Below are 21,809 nucleotides of genomic sequence, written 5' to 3'. Positions count from 1 at the left end.
TTTAGTCCAGCGTGTCACATGACCTCAGGGTATAAAACCCAGGTCCGGCTGCTTTCCAGGGTCCCTCAGCTGTGGTGCAAATGGGGTCTTGCACCACAGCTGAGACTCCGTCTGCCCTGGGCAGCTTTTCTGAGCCTTGGGGACTATGTCCCATGGTTCCTAGGCTTCTGTTGTTTCTTGCTGCCTGTTTGTAAGTAATAAACCTGCTCCGTGTAATTTGTTGCACATGAGTGTCTTCTGGCTCACTGGACTCAGACGAATTGGTAGCCAGCGCACAGTGAACTTACTTCACACAGGTTTTACGGTTCCACTTCATTTGGAGTCTGGACCATGAATCTAAGCTCAATACTTCTCATAATTGTGAGCAGATTGCTACACACGTACTCACACAAATAGCCAGATTCACTTGCTTTGGTCATTAACACAGTTTATTATTGGCACACTTATCAGTAAAGCATACATAAAATACAGCTGTTTTTAACACACGGAGCCACTGTGTCTTTACATGTGTGGGGGAACATATTAATATGCAAATGGAAAAATTAGTTCTCTTATAAAGTTTCACATAAATACACTGGAGTTGCCCAAAAACGAAAAGTCCCCATAAAAGAACCAGGTGAGAGCTTTACAAAATATCATACAAGAAATATACTATAAAAAGAAAGGATGGTCAACTCAGGTACAATTTAAAAACACACAAAAGTTTCAGGTTTATTAAACTTCCCACAAAACCAATGGATTACATGGCTTGAAAATATTTGGATCAACAGCAACTTTACAAATGCATAAATTCTTAAGGGTCCAATTGTCTTTCTTTACTTAAAAATCTGCCCTGGTGTCTTCGATGAAAAAAATGACATTTCTTGTTTCAGCACTTGGGCTAAATTGAGTCGACTCAAGACTTAAGAACCAATTGACATCAGCTCGACCATAAATTACCTTGCTGGGCCCTCTTAGCTGTTGCCCAATGAAAGAAAACATAAAGAAAAAAAAATAAAGGTACGTTTAAATTACTTTCCAAAGCTGATTTTTTTGTCTTTTCTTTTTTTACTGAAACAAGAAACTCTCAGATGCAAGTCAAAAAGCAGAAAATATTTTACAATATTAAAAAGTCATCTGTAGTTAGGTTCGGCATATTAATGAGATCCTGAGCACTGAGCATTTATGGACAATATGGCCTTCGTTTGATGCATAAAAAGGAAATTCAACACAAACACGTTGTTAAAACCGTGCCAGAAGATGCGCTAGAGTTTTCTCTCGTTTTAATTACAATCAGTGCCAGTATCTGTATTACCTGTGAAGGCCTCCAAGGAAGGGTCATGGAAGCTTATTTGGAATAATCCTCTCAATTAGAAAAAAAGAAAGAAGAAAGAAAATCAGATCATTGTGGTTTAGAAATAGATATTTGCATGGAAAAGTTTTTATCTCTTCTGTTTCCTCTCCTGTAAGTAAAGATCTGCAATCGTAATGATCACCCACGGGCCTATTGACAGTGGATTCTGGTGCAGATAATCTTATTGGGAAGCCTGGGGTGGGGGGTTTTCTGATTTGGTCTCTTGAGTGGCGGGAGGTTTACTGTTCCACGGGCTGTTGTTCCCCAGCGCGGGTGAATTGTTGAAGTCCTCCTCGTCGTCCATGCCGTTGGCCGCATCATATTGCGTGTTTTCTAATCTAGTGATTAGCCTTTCGTCCTCGTCCCCAAACTCACCTCCCATCAGAGTTGGCTCTCCTACCACCATCACATCCTGTGAACAGCAGCTGACATTATTACAGGGAAACCTTGGGAGAGAGAAGCTCAGCTTAAAATAACAGTGGGAGGAGTCGGGGAATCTAGGACAGACACACTCGTGTACTGTACAACGGGGTCAAGTCTCAATGTCGGGGGCCGAGACGCATATTTGATTTCTACAGGAAATAAACATCGCCTCCTGATGTGTAACAACCACGCGAGTTTATGTCCTTAGTGCGCAGCCTGACACTGGAGAACGAGCAATGCTAGCAATCTGCAGAAATAAAAAAATGTATTTTTCAAAATTAAAAAAATCCATGCTTTCAACTTGCCGACATTGGGGACTTTTGAGAGGACTGTGGAACCTTCTGCTGGGTGCTTCTCAATACCTCAAAAAATCTTCCACTTTTATTTAGGGCCTGTGAGTGGCTTTGGAAACTAGCAGTGACCAGAGACACACATAAGGTGCAGTTCTGCAATATTCACATAACTCATTCCAAACGGTATTTTCTCTGTCCCAGGGATGATATACATTTTAATTGAAGACAGAATCTCTCTTTTCTCTACTCAGCCAGGCCCTTTTATGCAGCCAATATCCTTGACATTCTGCTACTTAATTATGGTAATTAATTTAGGTAAAGTTTTCGATAAAAACAATGTTCACACTGATTTGACAATTTGCATAGCTAATTAAGTCATTAGCAAAAACCTGCTGATTGCCAACAAGCCCTGAATTTACCATCTGTTATTTCATGGTGCCTGTCACCTATCACCACACAGGCAACCCTGCCACCCATCTGGGCAGTAAAGAGAACCAGTCTGTCCAGCTGGTGCCATAAAAGGAAGATGAAGAATGCTAATTATAATTACATTGATGAAGCTGGTAGTCATCAGAGATGGAAGCGTGTAAGAAGAATCCATCTAATCACTCTTTTAAGTACAAATTGTCCTTCCATGCAAATAAGTAAGCCACCTACTGTAGCTGGGAGCATGGGGAGGCCACAGCTGGAGAGGCCCAGGGATGGGGAAGAAGAATGCACACATGGGGCAGAGCTCCAGCTTCTTTGCTCAAAGGGGACTATATGGGGTTGATGAATGACCTTGGCATGGGACAGGACATCTGTCAGGTGGATTCTTCTGGGCAGGCTCTGAGCAATACTCCACTCAAAAGTGCAGTAACTTCAGGAAAGTGACCAACTGTGATCAGCCTCCACTGAGGCCAGAGAAAGTAGGGCTAGCCAGATGCTTTCGGAGATGAGAGGGTGGGGTTTCCAGTAGAAAGGCTAATTCAATAAAATGTTTCGACAACTGTGCAAAAATTCTTTTTACTAGAGCTTTGCCCAGAGAAGGTTTTCCTGGGGCAGTAGAATGGAATACTGCCTACCGTCGGGAGAAGGGCCAGTGGGATCTCTAAATCCCTTCTAGAATTTTCAAAGTGCCCATTGAACAAATCCCTTAGTTATCCCCTAGTCTTTTACAATGGAAAACCTTGTTTTATCTATTTCTGCTCCCCACCATTCTTGAGTTAGAGGAGATAATTAATAGGTTTCCAAACTATGTTTTCTGACTAATCATTCTTGTGAATAGATAAAAATGATTTTAAAAAGAAATGTCCCAAATGGAGTAAGTGACTAAAATGTGAGCTTGGTAAACCCAGCAATAAAAATGCCAGGGGATATTCAGCTCTGTGCTTCCAAGATTTATTTATTTATTACGCAATGAAGAACCAGAAATGACAGTGACATGGAAGGAGACTCATGAAGACTGTTAAGGTGAGATACAAAGTAGATACTGTCCTGACTGGCAGAAAGGATGACAGGATTTTAGATGGAATATGGCCACCGCAGAGACGTGAATGGTATTTGGTTAGCTGGGCAGCTGCAATGTTACCTGCTGGGGGGTGTTCAGGATAAAAGAGTGCCACTGAGTTATAGGCAATTAGGAGATGACACTTAACGATCAAGAACAAAGGGAGATGGAAAAATAGGGCTAGGTTGTACAGAGCATGACATGAGGGTTAATCTCATTTCATGACTTGTGTCCAGCACACTTGAAGGGCTTGGAAAACACATGCATAAGGCATTGCAGGGCAGGAGAAGGATGTTAGAACCAACCACATGGGTCTGCATTAGTATTGTGACTCCAAAGTCATCGAGAGAGGATGGGAGAGTATGAGGAAGCATAATTTGAAAGAGGAGGAGGAAAATAAAAAGCAGCCAACTTAAGCATGATATTAAAAGAAAAGCTCCCAACACTCCAAATGCATTCATTGAATTAGAAAACAACAGTCATTCAAGGAAAGTACTATGAACATAATGGTTTGAATCATTTCCAATGGAGCCGACAGGCTTGTAATCTGTTTGTTGAATCTTTGTTCTAGGAGCAACTGGAAAAGACGTCTAGGCATAGGTGTTTTTAAATGTACTAAATTTCAAAGGGATGTCACACATGGTTTACTAATTATATAAAAAATTCCTAGCTAGATATGTAGTTGTGTGTGTGTGTGTGTGTGAGAGAGCGTGTGTGTGTGTATGTGTGTGTATGTGCGTGTGTGTACATAATTGACAAATGGCAAGTTAAGGGCTTCATATGCACATAGACAGTTAAGGCCACTTATAAATTTATGTGCACATTTCTATTGGTTCTTCTAAGCCTCTAGACTAGGATAGTGATTATCTGCTCTGGTAGTCTGGATTTGTCATTCTCACACAAAATAAATAAAGCATGATGTGCATTCTAGGCTGCCTCTACTTAGGGGTTGTTAGCAACATTTCTCCCCATTTTGTTAAAAATCCCCCCAACATTGGCAGTGAGAGTACATTTCCTTCCCATCTCTATCCTGTGTGTCCACGAGAGGCAACAGCAAGCCATCTGAGAGAGGTCCATACGCCCTCAGATCCCCACAAGGCCAACTTCTGCTCCTCGCTGGAAGCCCAGAGGCGCCACCAGCTCTCACCCACTTCACATCTTCTCACTAATCCCCCGTGCAAAGACCACCAACCTCTGAGGAGGACTGGAAGTGACTCCTTTCAGGGCCCCTCAATGCTTCTCCTTAAATTGGCCAGAAGGGGTCACTGCTGTTGAATGACACAGGTCTCCATCCCTCCCAGGGTTGAGGCTGCAGTTCGGGATCGCTCCTAGCCCCTGCTCATGGAGTGAGAAGCAGAATCCAAGGATTAAACCCTAGCCCTCGCCAGACACACACATCGCTGCCGCAGCAGCTACACAGACCACAGCTGTGGTCATAGTGGCACATGCCTTTGGACCAGACAGTGGATGCCTGCAGGTAGCATCTCTAGTTAACCAGTAGAATAGTGTTGATAACTCAGTAGACAGGGTTAAAAGATGTGGTCACCACAAGTCATCCAACGCTTATCATTTAATGTCTATTCAACTCCAGGACACATATGAATTTGTATATTTTCCTAATCTAGTTGTCCTTTCTGTCTCTCTGTGACATCTGACAATTTTACTTTATTAAAACATCTTTAACTGCATGGTGTGGAGATAGTGTTGAAATTCAACTCTCACTTCCTAACGGTGCCTTGCTTTTAATCACACAAAATCCAAAGGGTCTCAACATGTTAAAAACCCTCTGGATACAGGCAACCTCCAGTAAAATACAGTTGTTGATTTGGAAGACAGGAGCATAACAGAGTACAGAAGCTATATCCTTTTTCAAATGAAATTGAAATGATTCTGACTAGTCCATATGTGCCAAAATATATGACACGTAAGCTGCTACTCTCAACTTCTACAACCATGTCAGATATCACTAATGGATGGCCCACCAAACCCAGACTACACCTTAGAATCCTCCTCAATACCATACTCTGAGGGCTGGCAGGAGAGAGAAAATGTCCTTGCCATCCCTAGATTAGACGGTGAGCTCTTTGATGACAGGGCTTTGTTGTTGTTGTTTTTCACCTTGGTATTGCTGCTACCTGGCACAGTGTGGGCACATAGTAGGAGCTCAGAAAACATCTGTTAAACTGATTGGGATTCTTGCAGCTACAGTGCCTTTAAGTAGCTATGTCACCATTCCAGAATCCTCTGAGATGCACTTTTTTCCTATTTGCTAGAGGAAACTAACGAATGTTACTGCCTTTAACTCCAGGATTGGATAAATAAATGGGCTCCTGTGTATACTTTTTCAGCTGATTTATCTAAATCAGGCCATTTTCTCTATTCAAAATTTCACCAGGAGTGGGTATAACTTGATACTTTTTTAATAAAGAGACTCGGGTTTTCCTCTTTTAGCTTTTCCCCCTGAGCTTCAGAGGTAATAGGTATAAAGCCTAGCTCACAAAGTGGAGGACCACCTGGAGACTGTTTTCATTATTTGAAGACTGCAATTTGTAACTTTGTAAAATGTAACATGGTACCTTCCATTTTAGGCTGGTCATTCTCCCCATGCCCCCTTCTTTCTAATGCAATGGGAATGAAAAGTATACCCCCTGTCTGTGGGAGACAGGAGAAGAGAAACAATAGCCCAAGGAATCCTCAGGGTACTGATGGGGTTGGTTTTGGCCAAAGAGAACTGACCAATGGAAAGTAGGTACAAGTGGGTGGGGGCAGATTTGAAATACACACTTGGAAGTAAGTGAGGAATCCCTGTGCAAAGGTCCACTCCCACATGGAAGCGATGGAACAGGATCAGAACAATAAGGGTAAGGATGAGAGCAAGAAGGGTGAGGGGGAAAAACGTGGGAAAGATGGAAAAGGTAAAATTGTACTAGTTGAGGGATGTAACAAGAAATAGGGCATCTTTGGAAAACAGAGTATCTAAAAGGTATCCACGAAGCACTGAGAAAATCTCAGGATTTGAATGATGGCCAAACACCTGGTGACAGGGTGGTATGACAGGGACAGCAGAGAAGGAACAGAAGCAGTTTAAAGGAGCTAAGGACTTAAAGGAGATAGTCTAATAAGGGGCTGGGGAGTTAGGAGATGGGAGGGATTTAGGCAGAAGGGACAGAATTCACGAAGAATGAATAAGAGATGAAGAGAGTTCCTGTGCAGTTTTCACTATATGGGACTACCCTCAGCTGTCAGTTTTGTAATTCAAAGAAGTCCCCTTCCTAATGGCCTTTGTCAAGATCAAGAAATGAAAGAAAGGGGCCAAGGGTTCGAGAGAGTTGAGACCAAACCAGAGGCTGATCCTCCCCCTTAACTAATGAAAAGGGCTAAGAGAGAGCTTCACTGAGCTGCATTTTTAGTGGCTGCCGGTTAATTACCTGAGTCTTAAAATAAGAGGACGCCCATGTTGGGGAAGGCCCAGTCAAATTACAATATGGGACTGAGCCGCTGGGAGCTAGTTTCCAGTGGAGCACAGGGTCTCCAATGATGGTGCTGAGAGGCCCTAATATGCCACCAGGCATGCTGCTAAGTGATATTTTAATTAAACCTTAAGTGACATATCTCCTGTCTGTGACTCTGATGGCTTTTTAATTCAGGTCCCATTGCAGCACGACTCTTAATATTCCTTTCTAATTCCCAGTTTGCAGGGGAAGGTTTCCATGGCAGAGTTCCTCCCTCCCATCCCAACCTCTGTCCCTGTCTTTCCTCCCTCCCCCACCTCCAATCTGCCCAGGATTTTTTTTTTTTTCAGTGAAAAGAAACTTTAATTTGGGCCCTCTAAGTAGGAAGCAGGCGGTTAGGATTTCGGGCCTAAGAGGAAAGCGAGACTTACAGGTACCTGACTGGACAGACTCAGGTTTGCGGCTGTGGTCTTCTTCTTGCTGCCAGTGCTGTTTGCATTGTTCCCAGCGCTACTGTTGGAAGTGCTGCTGGTGGAATTTTTCCTTTTTCTCCGTTTGGTTGTTGGTTGCCTTGTGGGTTCTGCTGCAATATGGAAAAGGGAAGAGGGATCAGTTCTAGGGCAAAAGCAACAAGGCAATCATCAGTATGGTTCCCCTAAGGAAGCTGTCTTTGTAAACTTAAGAGTAGAATATTTAAACCATTTTCCATTTCTTATAGCTTTAGAAAGAATAAAAGGAGGAAACTGTAGATGTATTTTTAGCACAAAATATGTGTCACTCTTTTCTTTGTATGTAGATCAAATAATTTTTATTTAATTGTTCTAATGATATATATTTAATTTTGTAAAAATATTTTTTAGGGGTGTAACTACAAGTACCACTTTCTTAATTGGATTTAAAATATTTTGCCATTAGAAAACTTGGGGAACTTTTTTCCTCTGGTGTATCTTCTCTTTAAAACAAAGAGAGGACTCCTGGGATCCCTAGGGTACCTCCAAGGTAAGAGTGAAGTAGGAACTTTAGATAGCCAAATTCGTGAGCCAGTGTGCAACAGCAGCATCTACTGGTAAAATGTTATATTGCAGCCCACCTCTATTATACCTTTATAGAATTCTCAAGTAAAGTCAGTTCCATCAGCTGTGGATGTGGAGCTTAGGGATTCCCAAGTTCAGAAGGAATACCCATGGTTTGGGCCCTGCTGTCTAATGAATGCTATTCCAAAATTGCAAGAAAAAAATATGTCTGAGTATATGGTATAGCCAGTATATTACTGAGGGGAAACTAGACCTCTTAAAGAAAGGCCTATTCAAAAATAGAGAAAAATATTTTGGACTTGAAGGATGGGGCAACATTTTAATGGAAATATAGAGACCCAAGGTAAAGTGTGGTAAGATAAATATTCTTTATTTGTTTGTTACTTATAAGGTATAGAACATTATGCAATGCCTGTCACTATTCTTAATGTTTCCAATGCACTATTTTATATTTAAAAAATCCTATTATTTAGGAACTATTATTTTAATCTTTGTTTCATAAATGAGAAAGTTTCAGAAGCCTTCTCCTGCCAGTTACTGAATAAGTTGGAAATGGCAAGTAAGAGCATCCTTTTTGCTAACTCTATTTTAGACCTGACTGTGATGGAGAGAAGGCAACTCAGGGCCACACTGGAACCAAATAAGAGGGCCTTGTAAAATTTTCTTAAAACACCTATGCTGGCTGGGTGCCATAGCTCATGCTTATAATCCTAGCATTTTGGGAGGACGAGGCTAGTGAATTGTTTGAGCCCAGGAATTCGAGACCAACTTGGGCAACATGGTGAAACCCCATCTGCACAAAATACATACAAATTAGCCAGGTGTGATGATAAGCACCAGGGATCCCAGATACTCTTGAGGCTGAGGTGTGAGAATCACCTGAGCCTGGAAGTTGAGGCTGCAATAAGCTATGATTGTGCCACTGCAGTCCAGCCTGGGTGACAGAGCAAGACCGTGTCTCAAAAACAAAGCAAAGCAAGACAAAATAAAACAAAAACAAACAAAAAAAACCCCACCTATGCCACTTCTGATGGACAATGGGAAGGATCTTCCTCTAAGGCTCATTTCAAAGACCACTTAGTCCAAAGAGTATCCCTGACTTCTGACTTTTGACTTTTCTACTTATCTACTATTTTTTTTGTCATTCGTAAATATTTTGTCTCTTATGCTTAAAGATTTTCATCAAATGGTCTATCATTTTCCTCCATCGAGTTCTGGGTGCTTGTTCTGAAGGATGAGAGGAACAGGATATAGAACTGTTCCAGGTCATGGAGTTGAATAAAGGGTTGAGGAGGACATTCTAAAGTCCAGCAGATACTCAGGCCCACTGCTGATAAGCATCTTCTTTCTTTGACCTTAAGAGTATAAATTTGGTACTTTTAAAATTTGTAATTTGACATGACACTGGGGCAAATGTACCTAAAATGCAAACTCTGGACTATTCCCATTAACAGTAGGTGGCTGTGGTAGTAAAGTAATGGACTTTGGAGACATAAAAACCTTTTTGTGACACAGTCCTCCTTCATTTGTTAGCCATGAGACTGGCTGTGTCAAATTACTACCCTAAGTCTCAGAGCGCACTATATAAAATGGAGATAATATATTTAAAGTTATGGTAAGGATTCAATATTTTTGCATGTTTTATTCAGTGTTGTAACTCCCAGTGGCTAGAACCATGTCTGGACCCTAGTAAAACTCAATAAATAATTATTGAATGAATGAAGGAATTAATGAATATATTAATTATGTACGCCTATGTTAGAAAATATAGGTGCTCAAAGCATTTGCTGAGTGGATTGCTTTTTTTCTGTAAAGCCTTATTAGCATTAAAAGAAAAAATAAAGCCAATTTAAGCACATTTAATATATTTGGAAAATAATATTCCAAAAGTCTAAAATTCCCATAAGATGGGGATGTAACCATTCTACATAAAATAACACTTATTTTCTCAGCTTTCTAAATATGTACTTGATTAAATTTGCTATATTCATTTTATGTAAAACCCCTGGCCAATTACCAGCCGAAGGTGACCATTATATTTTGTGATTCAGAAAGCTATGTGCCTCGTGTTAATAATTACTCTTTATAAAAATAATTTTTAGCGAAGGGATACGTTTTGCTTTTATGATCAATGAGGCTCAACACACGCCTGGGAGTGAAAGTGTATTAGATAGGAAGACAATTAATGATGACTTGAAGCGGTAATTTCAGAACCCCAGCAGGAGACTGTAGTATCTAAACTGCATTCTAGGGAAGTGAGGGAAATGGAATGGCTTATGTATTCTCTTCATGATCAGAACTTTTGATACAATATATCTTTAAAAATAGAGCAAACTTCATTTTTCCTTCATTCCTTTCCTCCTTTCTTCCTTAATTCCTTTGTTCTTTCTTCCTTCCTTCTTTCTATCCCTTTTTTCTCCTTTCCTTCCTCCTTATCTTCCCTTTCTTTGTTCTTTTTCATAATTTCTACCATTCTTTAAAAAACAAAAAACCTAAAACATTAGGCTGTGAAAAGCCAGCAATCTGGCTCAGTGGAAGAACCACTAGCTTGGGAGACAGGGACCCCTGGCTCTGATCTCAACTTTGCCAATGACCTTCTTGATCACCTTGAACACGTCATTTTACCTCTCTGAGTTGCAGGTCCTAATCTGGTAAGCAAGGAGACTGTAGATAATTCTTAAGGATGTTCGCATGTCACAAATTCATTGTCTCTATGTCCACAACCATGGTCAGAATATCCCTAATAAGCTACTTGTCCTGTTACATTAATGATCACCTTCCTCCTTTTCACATCACTTCATCCCTGGGAGACACCTCTGAAAACGAATTTAGAGAAAGAGCGAAGAATGAGGGTGTACCTGGCGGAGCCACCATCCGCTGCCACTTCTGAAACAAGCAGGTCTTCAGGCAGTCTCGGGGACTGAGGTTGTAAGTTTTATGTCTCGACATCAGTTCCTGCATTGGCTCCAGTATTACACACAACTGCAAGAAGTTCAAAGACATTGGCATTTCACTACTTTATAATACTAATTACAATAGATAATGTTAACAGCTGGAATCAAGTAGACAGCCTTGAGGATACTTTTATTTCCCTGGTTTTGATTTTCTTTATATAAATGTTAGGAAAAATAAATATTACAAAAACTTGACTATATCTACTTAATTATCATTTATAATATGGTATTACAGCTGAATGTGATTCACACAGATACACACATAGACACACACACACACACACACACATACACACACACACACACTCCTGTACAGACAATGGGGTGGATAAATGTAGCTCTATTCTGAATTCAAATAACTCTCTCTGGTTGAAAACACAAAACAAAACAAAAACGAACAAACAAACAAAAAACCCTCTTCTTTCAGCATGCTTCGATTTCTACTCTGGTTTCTGTTCTTGTTTGTATAAGCACACGCTGTGAGTTACAATGCTAGTTTATGCAGATTGGTAGTGAAATTCATCTTTTAAACTGGAGAACAGAGTGGAAACTACAGGCACTTTTTGATCTTAACTCTTAGAAAGGTGGATGGTGAATGCTATTTTATTTTTATTCATGTACTCATCTGTATTTTATACATGACGATACTGTAAATAACATATGTCAACATTCAATGTGGGAGGATTTTTTTTTGTGGTTCTGCATACAGCCACCTTGTTCCTTCCTTTGGTTAGATTTTTTTCAGCCTTACTTTGGTCTAAGACGTCTGATGACAAAGATTAATGAGGAAAACAAGAAGATAAAACCATTTAGGATTGCCTTGGACTTTTCCGAATTCCTTCTCAACTGGAAGCTTATCAGAATACCACTGCATTGACAGTACTATACCTATGAGAACAGAGACCACAATTTGGAATTGTACATTGATCACTATTGCAATTACAATGATATAAATATTGGCCATGCACCACCTTCTGCGAAAAAGCATCACCTTATTATGAAAGACAGATGTGCAGTCTTCGGCATCATCAGCCTACCTTCCTTTTTAGCCTCTCTTCTTATGCCATCCCTCATCTTGAACATGTCTCTAGAGGCCACTCTGCTTTTGGTCCTCTGAGCTCTCTCTACCTGAAATTCTTCTCTCCCCTCCTCTTGGAGAATACTCACTCATCCTTGAAGACATAGTTACTTCTTCTGTTAAGCCTTCCTCCCAGATGTGCACCTGTTCCCACACAGGCTGAGCTGGGTGCCTCTCTCCAGTTCTCCACAGCACCCAGCTCCTTCTGCTGTATGGACTCACTCATTCATGCTATGAAACCATCTGCTTCTAAGTCTGCCTTTACCACTAGGCCATGAATGCTTCGAAGGCTGAGACTCCTTTTATCTCTGTGTTCCTAGTTTAACTCAAATGAGTAGATGCATTTAAAGAGTGATTCTTAGAAAATCTGGAGGATCTTCCTATGCCGACGTTTCTCGAAGTGTGGTCTAAGAAACATTTCCATCAGAATCAAATGGGCTGACTGTTAAAAGTTCAGATTTCGGGGCTATGCCACTTCTGTTTCATTGGGCCTTGAGGTGGGGTTCCAAATCTACATACTCCTGTTGGGGCTCAGAAAATGATACCCCCAAATGAAGGCCTCTGTATAAAGCAAAGTTTGTCTTCTACTTTCTCCTGCCCTACTGTCTCCTGCCCCTTATTCTCCCCCACAGCAAGCCATATAAACTAGAATGCCTCTTCCCCAAGGAAGATCGTAGAAACCAGAACCTATCCCTGCTAAAGGTAGACATAAAATCTAAACATATTATTCTAACTTCCCTCTGCCTTTCTGTGTAAGAGCTGACCATAAAGAAATTCTGTGATCCACTTTGGAAGTAGGTCATAAGACCCCCATTCCAGCAAGGATCCTGTCCCATACCCAGGAGGAAGGAGTGCTGAGCGGAGAGAGAAAGAAGAATCTGAACAGACAGGCTTTGCTGGGTTTCCCTACTCAGTTATTCCCATTAGAGAGTACTATACCTGCATTGAGAGTACTATACCTGAGTACTATACCTATACATTGAGAGTAATATACTGTGACCATTAGGTCATACTCTTTTTGTCCAATCACAGTCCATTGCAATTGTGCATTCCTCATGTAGCCTAAACATAAAAATGAATCATTTTTCCTGTATCTTTGGGTCTTCATTCTGAAGTCTCCTGTGTCATGTAAAACTTTGCTTCAATAAATATGTTACACTTTTCTCTTGTTAATTTGTCTTTTGTTATAGGAGTGACCCTTACGATAGGTAAGAAAAGGAATCACATTTTTGTATCCCTATGCCCTCACATAATTCTGACAAACACAACTAGAATTTGTGGTCCACTAACCTATATATCCAGGGCTTTCAAATAGATAATAGAGACAGCAAGACATGCACAAACCCCAGTGGTGTCCAGTTCTAAGTCCATTCTCTTCTCACTTCTTCCCATTTTCTCAAGTTCTCTTCCTTCCTTCTTAAGTCTAAGGATGATAATTATCTTTACCTAGAAAGATTCTTCAGTTGTTTGTACCTATTACTGACCTAAGCTTGCTTAAACCACTTGTCCCATTTAAGGGTCAGCTGCACTTTTCTTACATTTGCAATTTCTCTGGAAGACAATAAGATTTCAAAGCCTGAACAACACAAGGAATATGCACATCAAAGGGACCAAGACACCAACCCTACTAAACCAGGCTGTAAAGTAATGAGACCTGGGTTAGTAATGTTGGGTCTTCAGTCTTGCTTACTTTGATGTCCTTTTTGAAGTCTAGAGTGTTAATATGGAAAAACCTGTGAAAAAGGCAAGGTTACTATACAGCTAACTCCATATTCCAACATCATGAAGACTCTATGTGTGCATTCCTCTGTTAAGAATTCTTTGCTGATCTCACTACAGGGTATATCCTCAAATGAAAACAAATCCTTCTACCAAAAGGACACCTTCACTCATGTTCATTGCAGTACCACTCACAATAGCGACGACATGGAATCAAGCCCATCAGTGGTGGACTGGATAAAGAAAATGTGGTACACACTCACCATAGAATACTACACAGTCACGAAAAAGAACAAAATCATGTTCTCTGTAGCAACATGGATGCAGCTGGCGTCCATTATCCTAAGTGACTTAACACAAAAACAGAAAACCAAATACTGCATATTCTCACTTATAAGAGAGAGCTAAACATTGGGTACATATGGGCACAAAGATGGGAACAATGACACTGGGCACTCCAAAAGCAGGAGGGAACGTTGAAAAACTACCTATCAGGTAGTAAGTTCACTATCTGAGTGACAGTATCAATAGAAGCCCAAACCTCAGCATCACGTAACATGCCCGTGTAACAAACCTGCTCATGTACCTCCTGAATCTAAAATAAAAATTGTAAAAAGGATGCTTTGCTACAAATCAAAGTGTAAGTTACAGACTACTTCATTGCCTTTCCAAGCCATTAATGCTCACCAGACCAAAAGGAGTGAAAGATTCCACAATTATCTATGCAAGTAGATTTAAGAGTGGGTCATCCCTCAAAGAAGTACCACTGCTAGATCCACACAGGTTCAGAAGATATTTGCTTCTATTATTAAGCAAGAATGGTAAGAAAAACTTCAGAGAAATCCTAAAGACTGGGAAACATTTTACAGTATATTTTTTAGTATTTAAAACAGTTAAAAATGTTTTCAACATTTTCAAATTATTTACATTTGGTTCATTTACCACTCATTGTAAATGAGCTTACACTGGAGATAAAATACATGGATGGAGTGGAACAAACATGGATCTACAAGCTAAGAAGTCTAGGTATGGATTTTGACTGTCACTAGGTATGCATCCTCGGGTAAGTTATTTAAAAACACTGGGTTTCAGTTTTACCTGCAAAACAATACCCATCTTATATACTGTTGTGAGAATTTGAGTTAATATGTCTAATGCATGACTATTTAATAATCTGTAGATATTATGATTATATATTAGCAAGCATGCATAGGTTGCAATACAAACTACACATCTATTACTTTACATCAACAAACATTTACTGAACTTCCTCCCAAGTATCAAGCATTCTGCTTGGTGCTGGGGACACAAAAATGAAAATAACACAATCTCTGCCCTTAGAGGTAATCCTTAAAATTGCTTTAAGTATATTAAGAAAACTATCCTGCCTTAGGAAATCATATTCTTCCAAAGCAAGTATTTTTCATTGTACGACAAGGTAGATGGTGGGGGTGACCCGTTTGGACCTAGAAAGGACTATTAGCATTGGGCATGCTATGAAATGGGAGGGTTACACTTATTGTGAGGACTCTTGAGCTCACTGTCTTTTCCTTTTTTGCAGTGACTTTCCTCTCTGGGCTTTCAGCAACATTTCTTTTTCAGGTGCTAATCCTCAAAATTTATCCCTTTCCCTTTAATGTAAAAATATCTTTCCATCGCTGTAACCCACCCCAAAGGAGCCTGCATCTCTGAATGCTAATCAAGAATCCCCAGTCATTTTTCTTCCAGTGGAGAGTCTGGGGCTGGAGAGGCAGCCCTCCCCTTATTCATGTATGCAAATGAGATTTCTTCTCTGCTGCAAGCATGCAATGGCTTTGCAGGGCTGTGTGCTGTAGGTGGCAGAACTAACTCAGATAAGAGCCTGTCTTCTTTGGCAGTAAGCCAGCGCATCTTGGCAACAGCAAAGGCCTGGGGCATTATGAAATGAAATCAGGAAGCAGGTTTGGGGAGTGGGTTCCCTTAGTCGCTAGTCAAATCTTTTGGGAGCTGCCGTTCCTACTCTCCCTGAGGTCTGAGACCCTCATGAGAATCCGGTGAAGGCTATGCAGCCTGTCTTTCAAATTTTGTACAAAATTTCTGGTGGTTGTTGAATCCTCTATAGCCCCTTCCATCGACTCTAGGAAGAGTCCCCTGTTTGTAATAAGTATGAGCCAGGTTACAAGATATATGCCTTTTCCTCATTACCCCACTCCATATACACACATAAAAAAAATCACCAGGCAAATGCACATTGTGGAACTGAGCATAATAACACATGGTCCTTTGATGATGAAAAAATTAATCTGCACAGCCAGGACAGCTACAAAGTGCCCACTGGACTTTTCCCCTTTGCCTAAAGAGAGAGGCCACAGACAACATGTTTGAGACATCTGCAGCAGTCTGCATGCAGGCTTGCACTTTTGTTTGGTCTCTTCCTGGGGTAGGACCGGAGTGAAGAATACCATGAGGAATCCCAGGACACTGTGGAAAGGGAAGGGATCAGCAAGGCCCGTGATCACTCTTTGAATATGAAACCCATAAACATGGGGTCCCTGTCAAGTCCAGATAAGATCCCTAAGAAAGCCATTGTTCATCCTGGCAAAGTTCCAAGGACATCTTTTTGCAGATTTAGTGAATGTTTTAGGCTGAGCTTGCTCCCCTATGCTTCTGACCTCTTTTTTTCTGAGATTCTGACCCCAAGACTGACCCTTTGGTATGAAATTTTGTAATCACAACAGGAACTTGATGAATGAGTGGATGGATGGATGGATGGATGGATGGATGGATGGATGGATAATAGATAGCTTGGCCAGATTTATAGCAAGGAGTCATTTGTTAATGGCAGACAAATCAGGCATGGTCCTGTGTACTCTGAAGTGATGAATTTGTTCATTTGATAAATAAATGATTGTCTCCTGCATGGAAAATGCTTTGCACAATGCATATGTATGTCCTGGTCAGGCAGGAAGCTCTTAGCTCAGTCCCAGGATTCCTGCCTTTTCATATTAACAGAGGGCCTAACAAATGTAGACAGTGCAGTGTTTTGCTCTTGTTTTGCTTTTCATTTGACAGCTCTCCTGGAGAAATTCGATTCTTTTCACTACACACTCATACCCATTCTTTTGGGGCATCTCATTGCCTGAATCTCAGGAACAGGTGGTGCTTGTCGGATTTGGCTGTGAACTACAAAGCAGTATTTGATTATCTCCCAACGTAGGCTCTGTCTACCATCAACATTTTAATTCCATCTTTTTTGTGTGACATCCTATGGCCTTGAACCTTCTACTCTTTTTATGTAGGTCTCTGCAGAGTTGCTAGGTGAACGTGTTGCTCGGACCTTTGCTTGTGTTGTTTTTCTTGCTTAAAAGGCCTTCTCTCCTCTTTCCCAGTCGTCTTAACTAGGATTTGGCAAACTATGACCTGTGGACTAAATATCCATGCTTACTTACTGTCGATAGCTGCTTTTGTGCTACAGCAAAACTCATAACTGGACAGCCTACACGTTAAAAAATACTCATTATCTTGTCCTTCACAGAAAGTTTGTTGACGCTTGAACTAAATCAGTACTATTCCAAGGAGGTGGCTGCAAATGACTTGTTACATCTTCATAATAGGATAAAGAGCTTGAGGCCGAGCATGTTCAATTCACTGCTTCCTTTATTGTGAAAGTTTTGCATTAAAAAGGTATCAGATCAACTAAACTATATGCCCAGTGACATAGCTGAGTTATATTCTGGAGACAGCTCCTTTACTTGTTGAGAACCACTCACCCACACTAAGTCACACTATCTGAACCATTTAAGGTCCTCCAAGGTCCAGCTCAAATCCCACCTCTGTCTCCAACCATCCTATCCTGCAAGGGACTCTTTTGCTTCTATAGCACTTATCGTGAATCTTTGCACATCCCAGTGTTTATATTTGCATTAGAAATTTTCCTTTCTTGTAGCCTTGTTCACCTCTTATATACGGCAAGCTAGGTTTTACTTTTCTTTTCATTTAACATGGCATTAGGTATACTCAAATATTTGTTGACTCATAACTTAATAATATCTACAGAATGCCTAGTCTATGTCTATCCCTGGAGTATGCACCTTATATTATTATATCATTAACCCTCACTCCCACCTTTTGGCCCACTTTTACAGGTGAGAAAACTCATACTCAAACCCATTAAATCATCCAGAACAGTGATAAAGAATGTGGTTCCTACAGTGTATCCAAGGCAATACAGCTATTTGAAGGGCAGAGAAGAGGTTCAGTCAAGTATCTCTGACTTCAACCCTGTACTATTAACTCCTAAGTGCTATGTTGTCTACCTCTCTGAATATCAGTGGCTTAAATGACTTCTAAGATACCAAGTTCAAAGCCTCTCACTATTTTTGAGTTTCTCTTTGCAAATGGTGTTGATCCACAGAGCTAATACATGAAACTTGGGGATTTGAACCCAGATGAATCTGGTTCCAAAACCTACACAGAGAGGTAGGTGATGCAAAAGGGTGTAGGTTTTAGAAGCAGATTCATCTGGGTTCAAATCCTCCAGTCTGCCATTGTCTAGCTATGTGTTCTTTGCCAAGAATTTTAGCCTCTCTGAATCTCAGTTTCCTCATCTAGAAAATGGGGATAATACTACTTATCTCTGACAGTTTGAAACAAAGTAAGTAAGCCCTTAATACAAAAGCCTGGAACTAGGTCAGCACTCAAAAGATGAACACTGTTGTGATGAGAAGTGCTGTGGCCTTAAAGGCCAGCCCCACTGAGCCAGGAGCTCAATGTGTTATGGGACTGAGAAGCTTCTTTGGGAAGTCAGTCATGTGGTCTCTGCAAGTCTTAGGGTCACTAGATACAATGAATGCCCCAAAGAGTAGTAATCAGGTCAATGGTACATGGCATTTTAGTAGCTAACGTCTCTGATAATAACCTATATTTAGAATTCAGTGATAAATACCAAATGTTCAATTCCACAAGCCAGGTTTTTTCGCCCTCCCCTCCCCACCGCCCTACCACCAGTAATTTACTCCTCTGGCTAAATCTGTACTAGAAAGACCTCAGATGATGCGGGTCGTAGGGGGAGATTAAGAAACAAACTCTTATCTAAGAGTGAAGGAGTCTCTCCTAATTAGGAAACACATGATGAAAAGATAATACATGGAATCAAAAAGAAAAAAAAAAAAGCAAATAATCCCCACCAAGAAGCAGATAAGAATGAATAACAGGCATCCACATGACTAAACTCACTCTGCTCTGAAGAAGAAAAACAAGGGATAGAGGAAACACTTTCCCTTAGAAGCGATGCAATTCCAAAATATCAGATTATGATTCAGGTTTATTTCCTGATAGGATTAAAGATAGATTGGTTGTCAAATTCAAAACATCCTCCTTTTTATCTGAAGATTCAACCGGGGGATGTGTTGCCTTTTCTCAGTTTGTTTGCAAATTGATTACTCATGAAAGTTATCGCATCCAACCCTGAAGACAGGGAGTCCCTCTGTTCTCAGGCAGAAGAGAGTAGCAGCAGCTGTCACTCCAGTCTTGAAGGGACCATCCTTCTTCCAGAGTGATCTTCCCCGATTTCACTTTTGAGGCTTTCGGGAAGGAGGCCATTGACTGCTTTTCAGACCCACCCAGGGGAGAAGTGCTTGGACTGTTTTCCTACCCTGGGGCAGCCCCATCAGACTAGCCAAGCTCATGATTTCTGCTGCACCCGTTAGGCCCATGAAGAGACCATTCAAGGCCCCTTCTGTTCTTTTCTTTACCTCTGATGCTACAGCCATCATTTCTCTGCCATGTCTTCCTGCATGGGCAACCCTTTCCACAATGCTCAGGTTATTTGCTTCTTTGCTTTTAGACCTGCTCCTTCCTTCCAGCTCTGCATGGCAGGAGACAAGCCCCTGCACATTATTTCCCAGCTCTCTTTGCCAACTGGCTTCAGGAGAGGTTTGGCCAGTTGGAGGTACCCAGGGAGATTAGATAGAAGCAGGTTGTGTTAGTTTCTTAGGACTGCCATATCCTGGTACCACAGACTGGGTGGCTTAAAACAACAGGAATGTATTCTGTCTGTTCTGGAGGCTGGAAATCTGAAATCAAGGAGTAGGCAGGGCTGAGCTCCCTCTGAAGGCTCCCAAGAACAATCCTGCCATGTCTTGTCCTAGCTGCTGGTGGCACCAGCAATCCTTGGGGCTCACTGGCTTGTAGCTGCATCACTCCAATCTCTGCCTCCATCTGCACATGGCCTTTGCCCTTGTGTCTCTGTTCTCTCCTCTTCTTATAAGGATGCCAGTAATTGGATTTAGGGTGCACTCTAAATCCAGAATGATTTCATGCTGAGATCCTTAACTGATAACATCTGCAAAGACTCTTCTCCCAAATAAGGTCACATTATTCTAAGTTTCCAGGGGAATATGAATTTTGAGGGAGCCTGTTCAACCTACTCTATGGTTAAGGAAATAAGGAGGGGTATTTCTTGCTTTCTCTGTAGTTTAGGTAGCCTTTTCAGCAGCTGTCATCAGACACATCCATTACAGTTCCAGCTGACACCATGTGACCCTACACCTTCTGCCTTTGTTCTTCTAGCCCCAGGAGTGGCAATTGCTAATCTTAGTGCTTCTTCATCTTCCTCTGATTGTTTGTCTATCTCTAACATCTTTAAAAGCATATGCTACATTAAATTTCCTCTATTAAATTAGCAGGTGTGGGTTTTGTTTTCTTGGGTGGGCTCTGTTTGACATACATGATTTATAAGAAATTAGACAATATATGCAAGATGAAGGACTTTGGGTGTCTGGGAGTCTCATGTGTTGTGGCTAGGCAAGCAAATTCAGCTTGGGTTCAAACTCCACCTACTTAATAAGGGGGTGATCTTGGCCAAGCGACTTAATCTCTTGGCGTTTCAGTCTCCCCATCAGCAAGGTTAGGATAACCTTAGTACCTAACTAGTGGGGTAACTAGGAGAAAGAAGCAAATTTATTTGAGGTATTTACCTAGGTTTCTGGCTTATGGAAAGTGCTCTATACATGTTTATTATGATTGGACTATTACCAAGAGTGGGGCAGGGGGTTCACAGAAGACACTTTGAAACTTGGCATAACATATCTGTTAAAATTTTAGAGATGTTCCCTGCCGTGTGTGTGCATATTTACATGTATGTACAATTGGCCCTTCTTATCTGGGGGTTCCACATCTGTGGATTCAACCAATCACAGGTCAAAAATATTTAAAAAATAATGCATGGTTGTGTCAATACTGAATATGTACAGACTTTTTTCTTATCATTAGTTCCTAAGCAATGCAGTATAACAACTACTTATTTAGCATTTACATTGTATTAGGCATTGTAAGTTATCTAGAGATGATTTAAAATATATGAGCAGAAGTACAAAGGTTATGTGCAAATATACAATTTTATATGGGGGATTATGGTGTCTGTGGGTCCTGCAACCAAACCCCTATGGTTACTGAGGAACAACTCTATGTATCTCTGTATATATAGAGAGAAATGTAAATATATATACACACACAACCTGAAAATTAGATTTTGATGATACAATGGATGTCTAAAAAAATATTGGTCACTCTGTCTAAGGTATATATAACTTGTTCTGACCATTGGGCTATTGCCTCAAATATCCCATCTGTGGGTTCTAGCAGCATCTCTAAATTCTAGGGCACAGTAGCTAGATGTTTACAAAAGAAAGAGGAATCATCTGCCTGGAAATACATCACAATCATTAACAAACATCTACGGAGTGCTGTCTGTCACCTAGAGAGGTACAAGCAAATTTCTGGTAAGTTTTAAAGATTCTTATTGGCGAATTATTGTCCTACAGTTGAGCCAAGGCACTAAAAATGAAGGCCAGTGGCTCAGAATTACTCTAAATGGCCTCAGACATTGACTATTGTAGGTCACTATATTAGTCAGGATTCTTTAGAGAAACAGAACCAATAGGGTATGTGCATGTATGTACGCATGTATGTACATATGTATTTTAAGGAGTTGGCTCATGTGATTTTACGGGTTACCAGGTCCCAAAATCCATAGTGTTTCCACAGGCTGGAAAC

The 21,809-nt window shown here is 40.8% G+C and overlaps 1 protein-coding gene across 10 annotated transcripts in view; it reads right to left on the bottom strand.

The window, feature by feature from the left end:
• Positions 1–410: 410 nt before the first annotated feature.
• LOC105487894 (LIM domain binding 2) overlaps positions 411–21,809 on the bottom strand; it is a 394,665-nt gene continuing 373,266 nt past the window's right edge. The window contains exons 6-9 of one of the 10 annotated variants that reach the window (XM_011751539.2): positions 10,883–11,006; positions 7,422–7,573; positions 4,731–4,873; positions 411–1,745 (exon numbers count right to left, since the gene is read on the bottom strand). In XM_011751539.2, the coding sequence (XP_011749841.2) occupies positions 4,769–4,873; positions 7,422–7,573; positions 10,883–11,006 (381 nt within the window). In that variant the 3' untranslated portion in view covers positions 411–1,745; positions 4,731–4,768. Of the gene's footprint in view, positions 2,004–4,730; positions 4,874–7,421; positions 7,574–10,882; positions 11,007–21,809 lie in introns of all 10 variants that reach the window. The other 9 variants (XM_011751540.3, XM_011751541.3, XM_011751538.3 and 6 more) reach the window with 9 other exon arrangements.

Source organism: Macaca nemestrina, chromosome 3, assembly GCF_043159975.1.
Source record: "Macaca nemestrina isolate mMacNem1 chromosome 3, mMacNem.hap1, whole genome shotgun sequence".
Lineage (NCBI taxonomy): Eukaryota > Metazoa > Chordata > Mammalia > Primates > Cercopithecidae > Macaca > Macaca nemestrina.
Note: the sequence above shows the minus strand (reverse complement) of the source record. Positions and strands in the feature narration are given on the sequence as shown.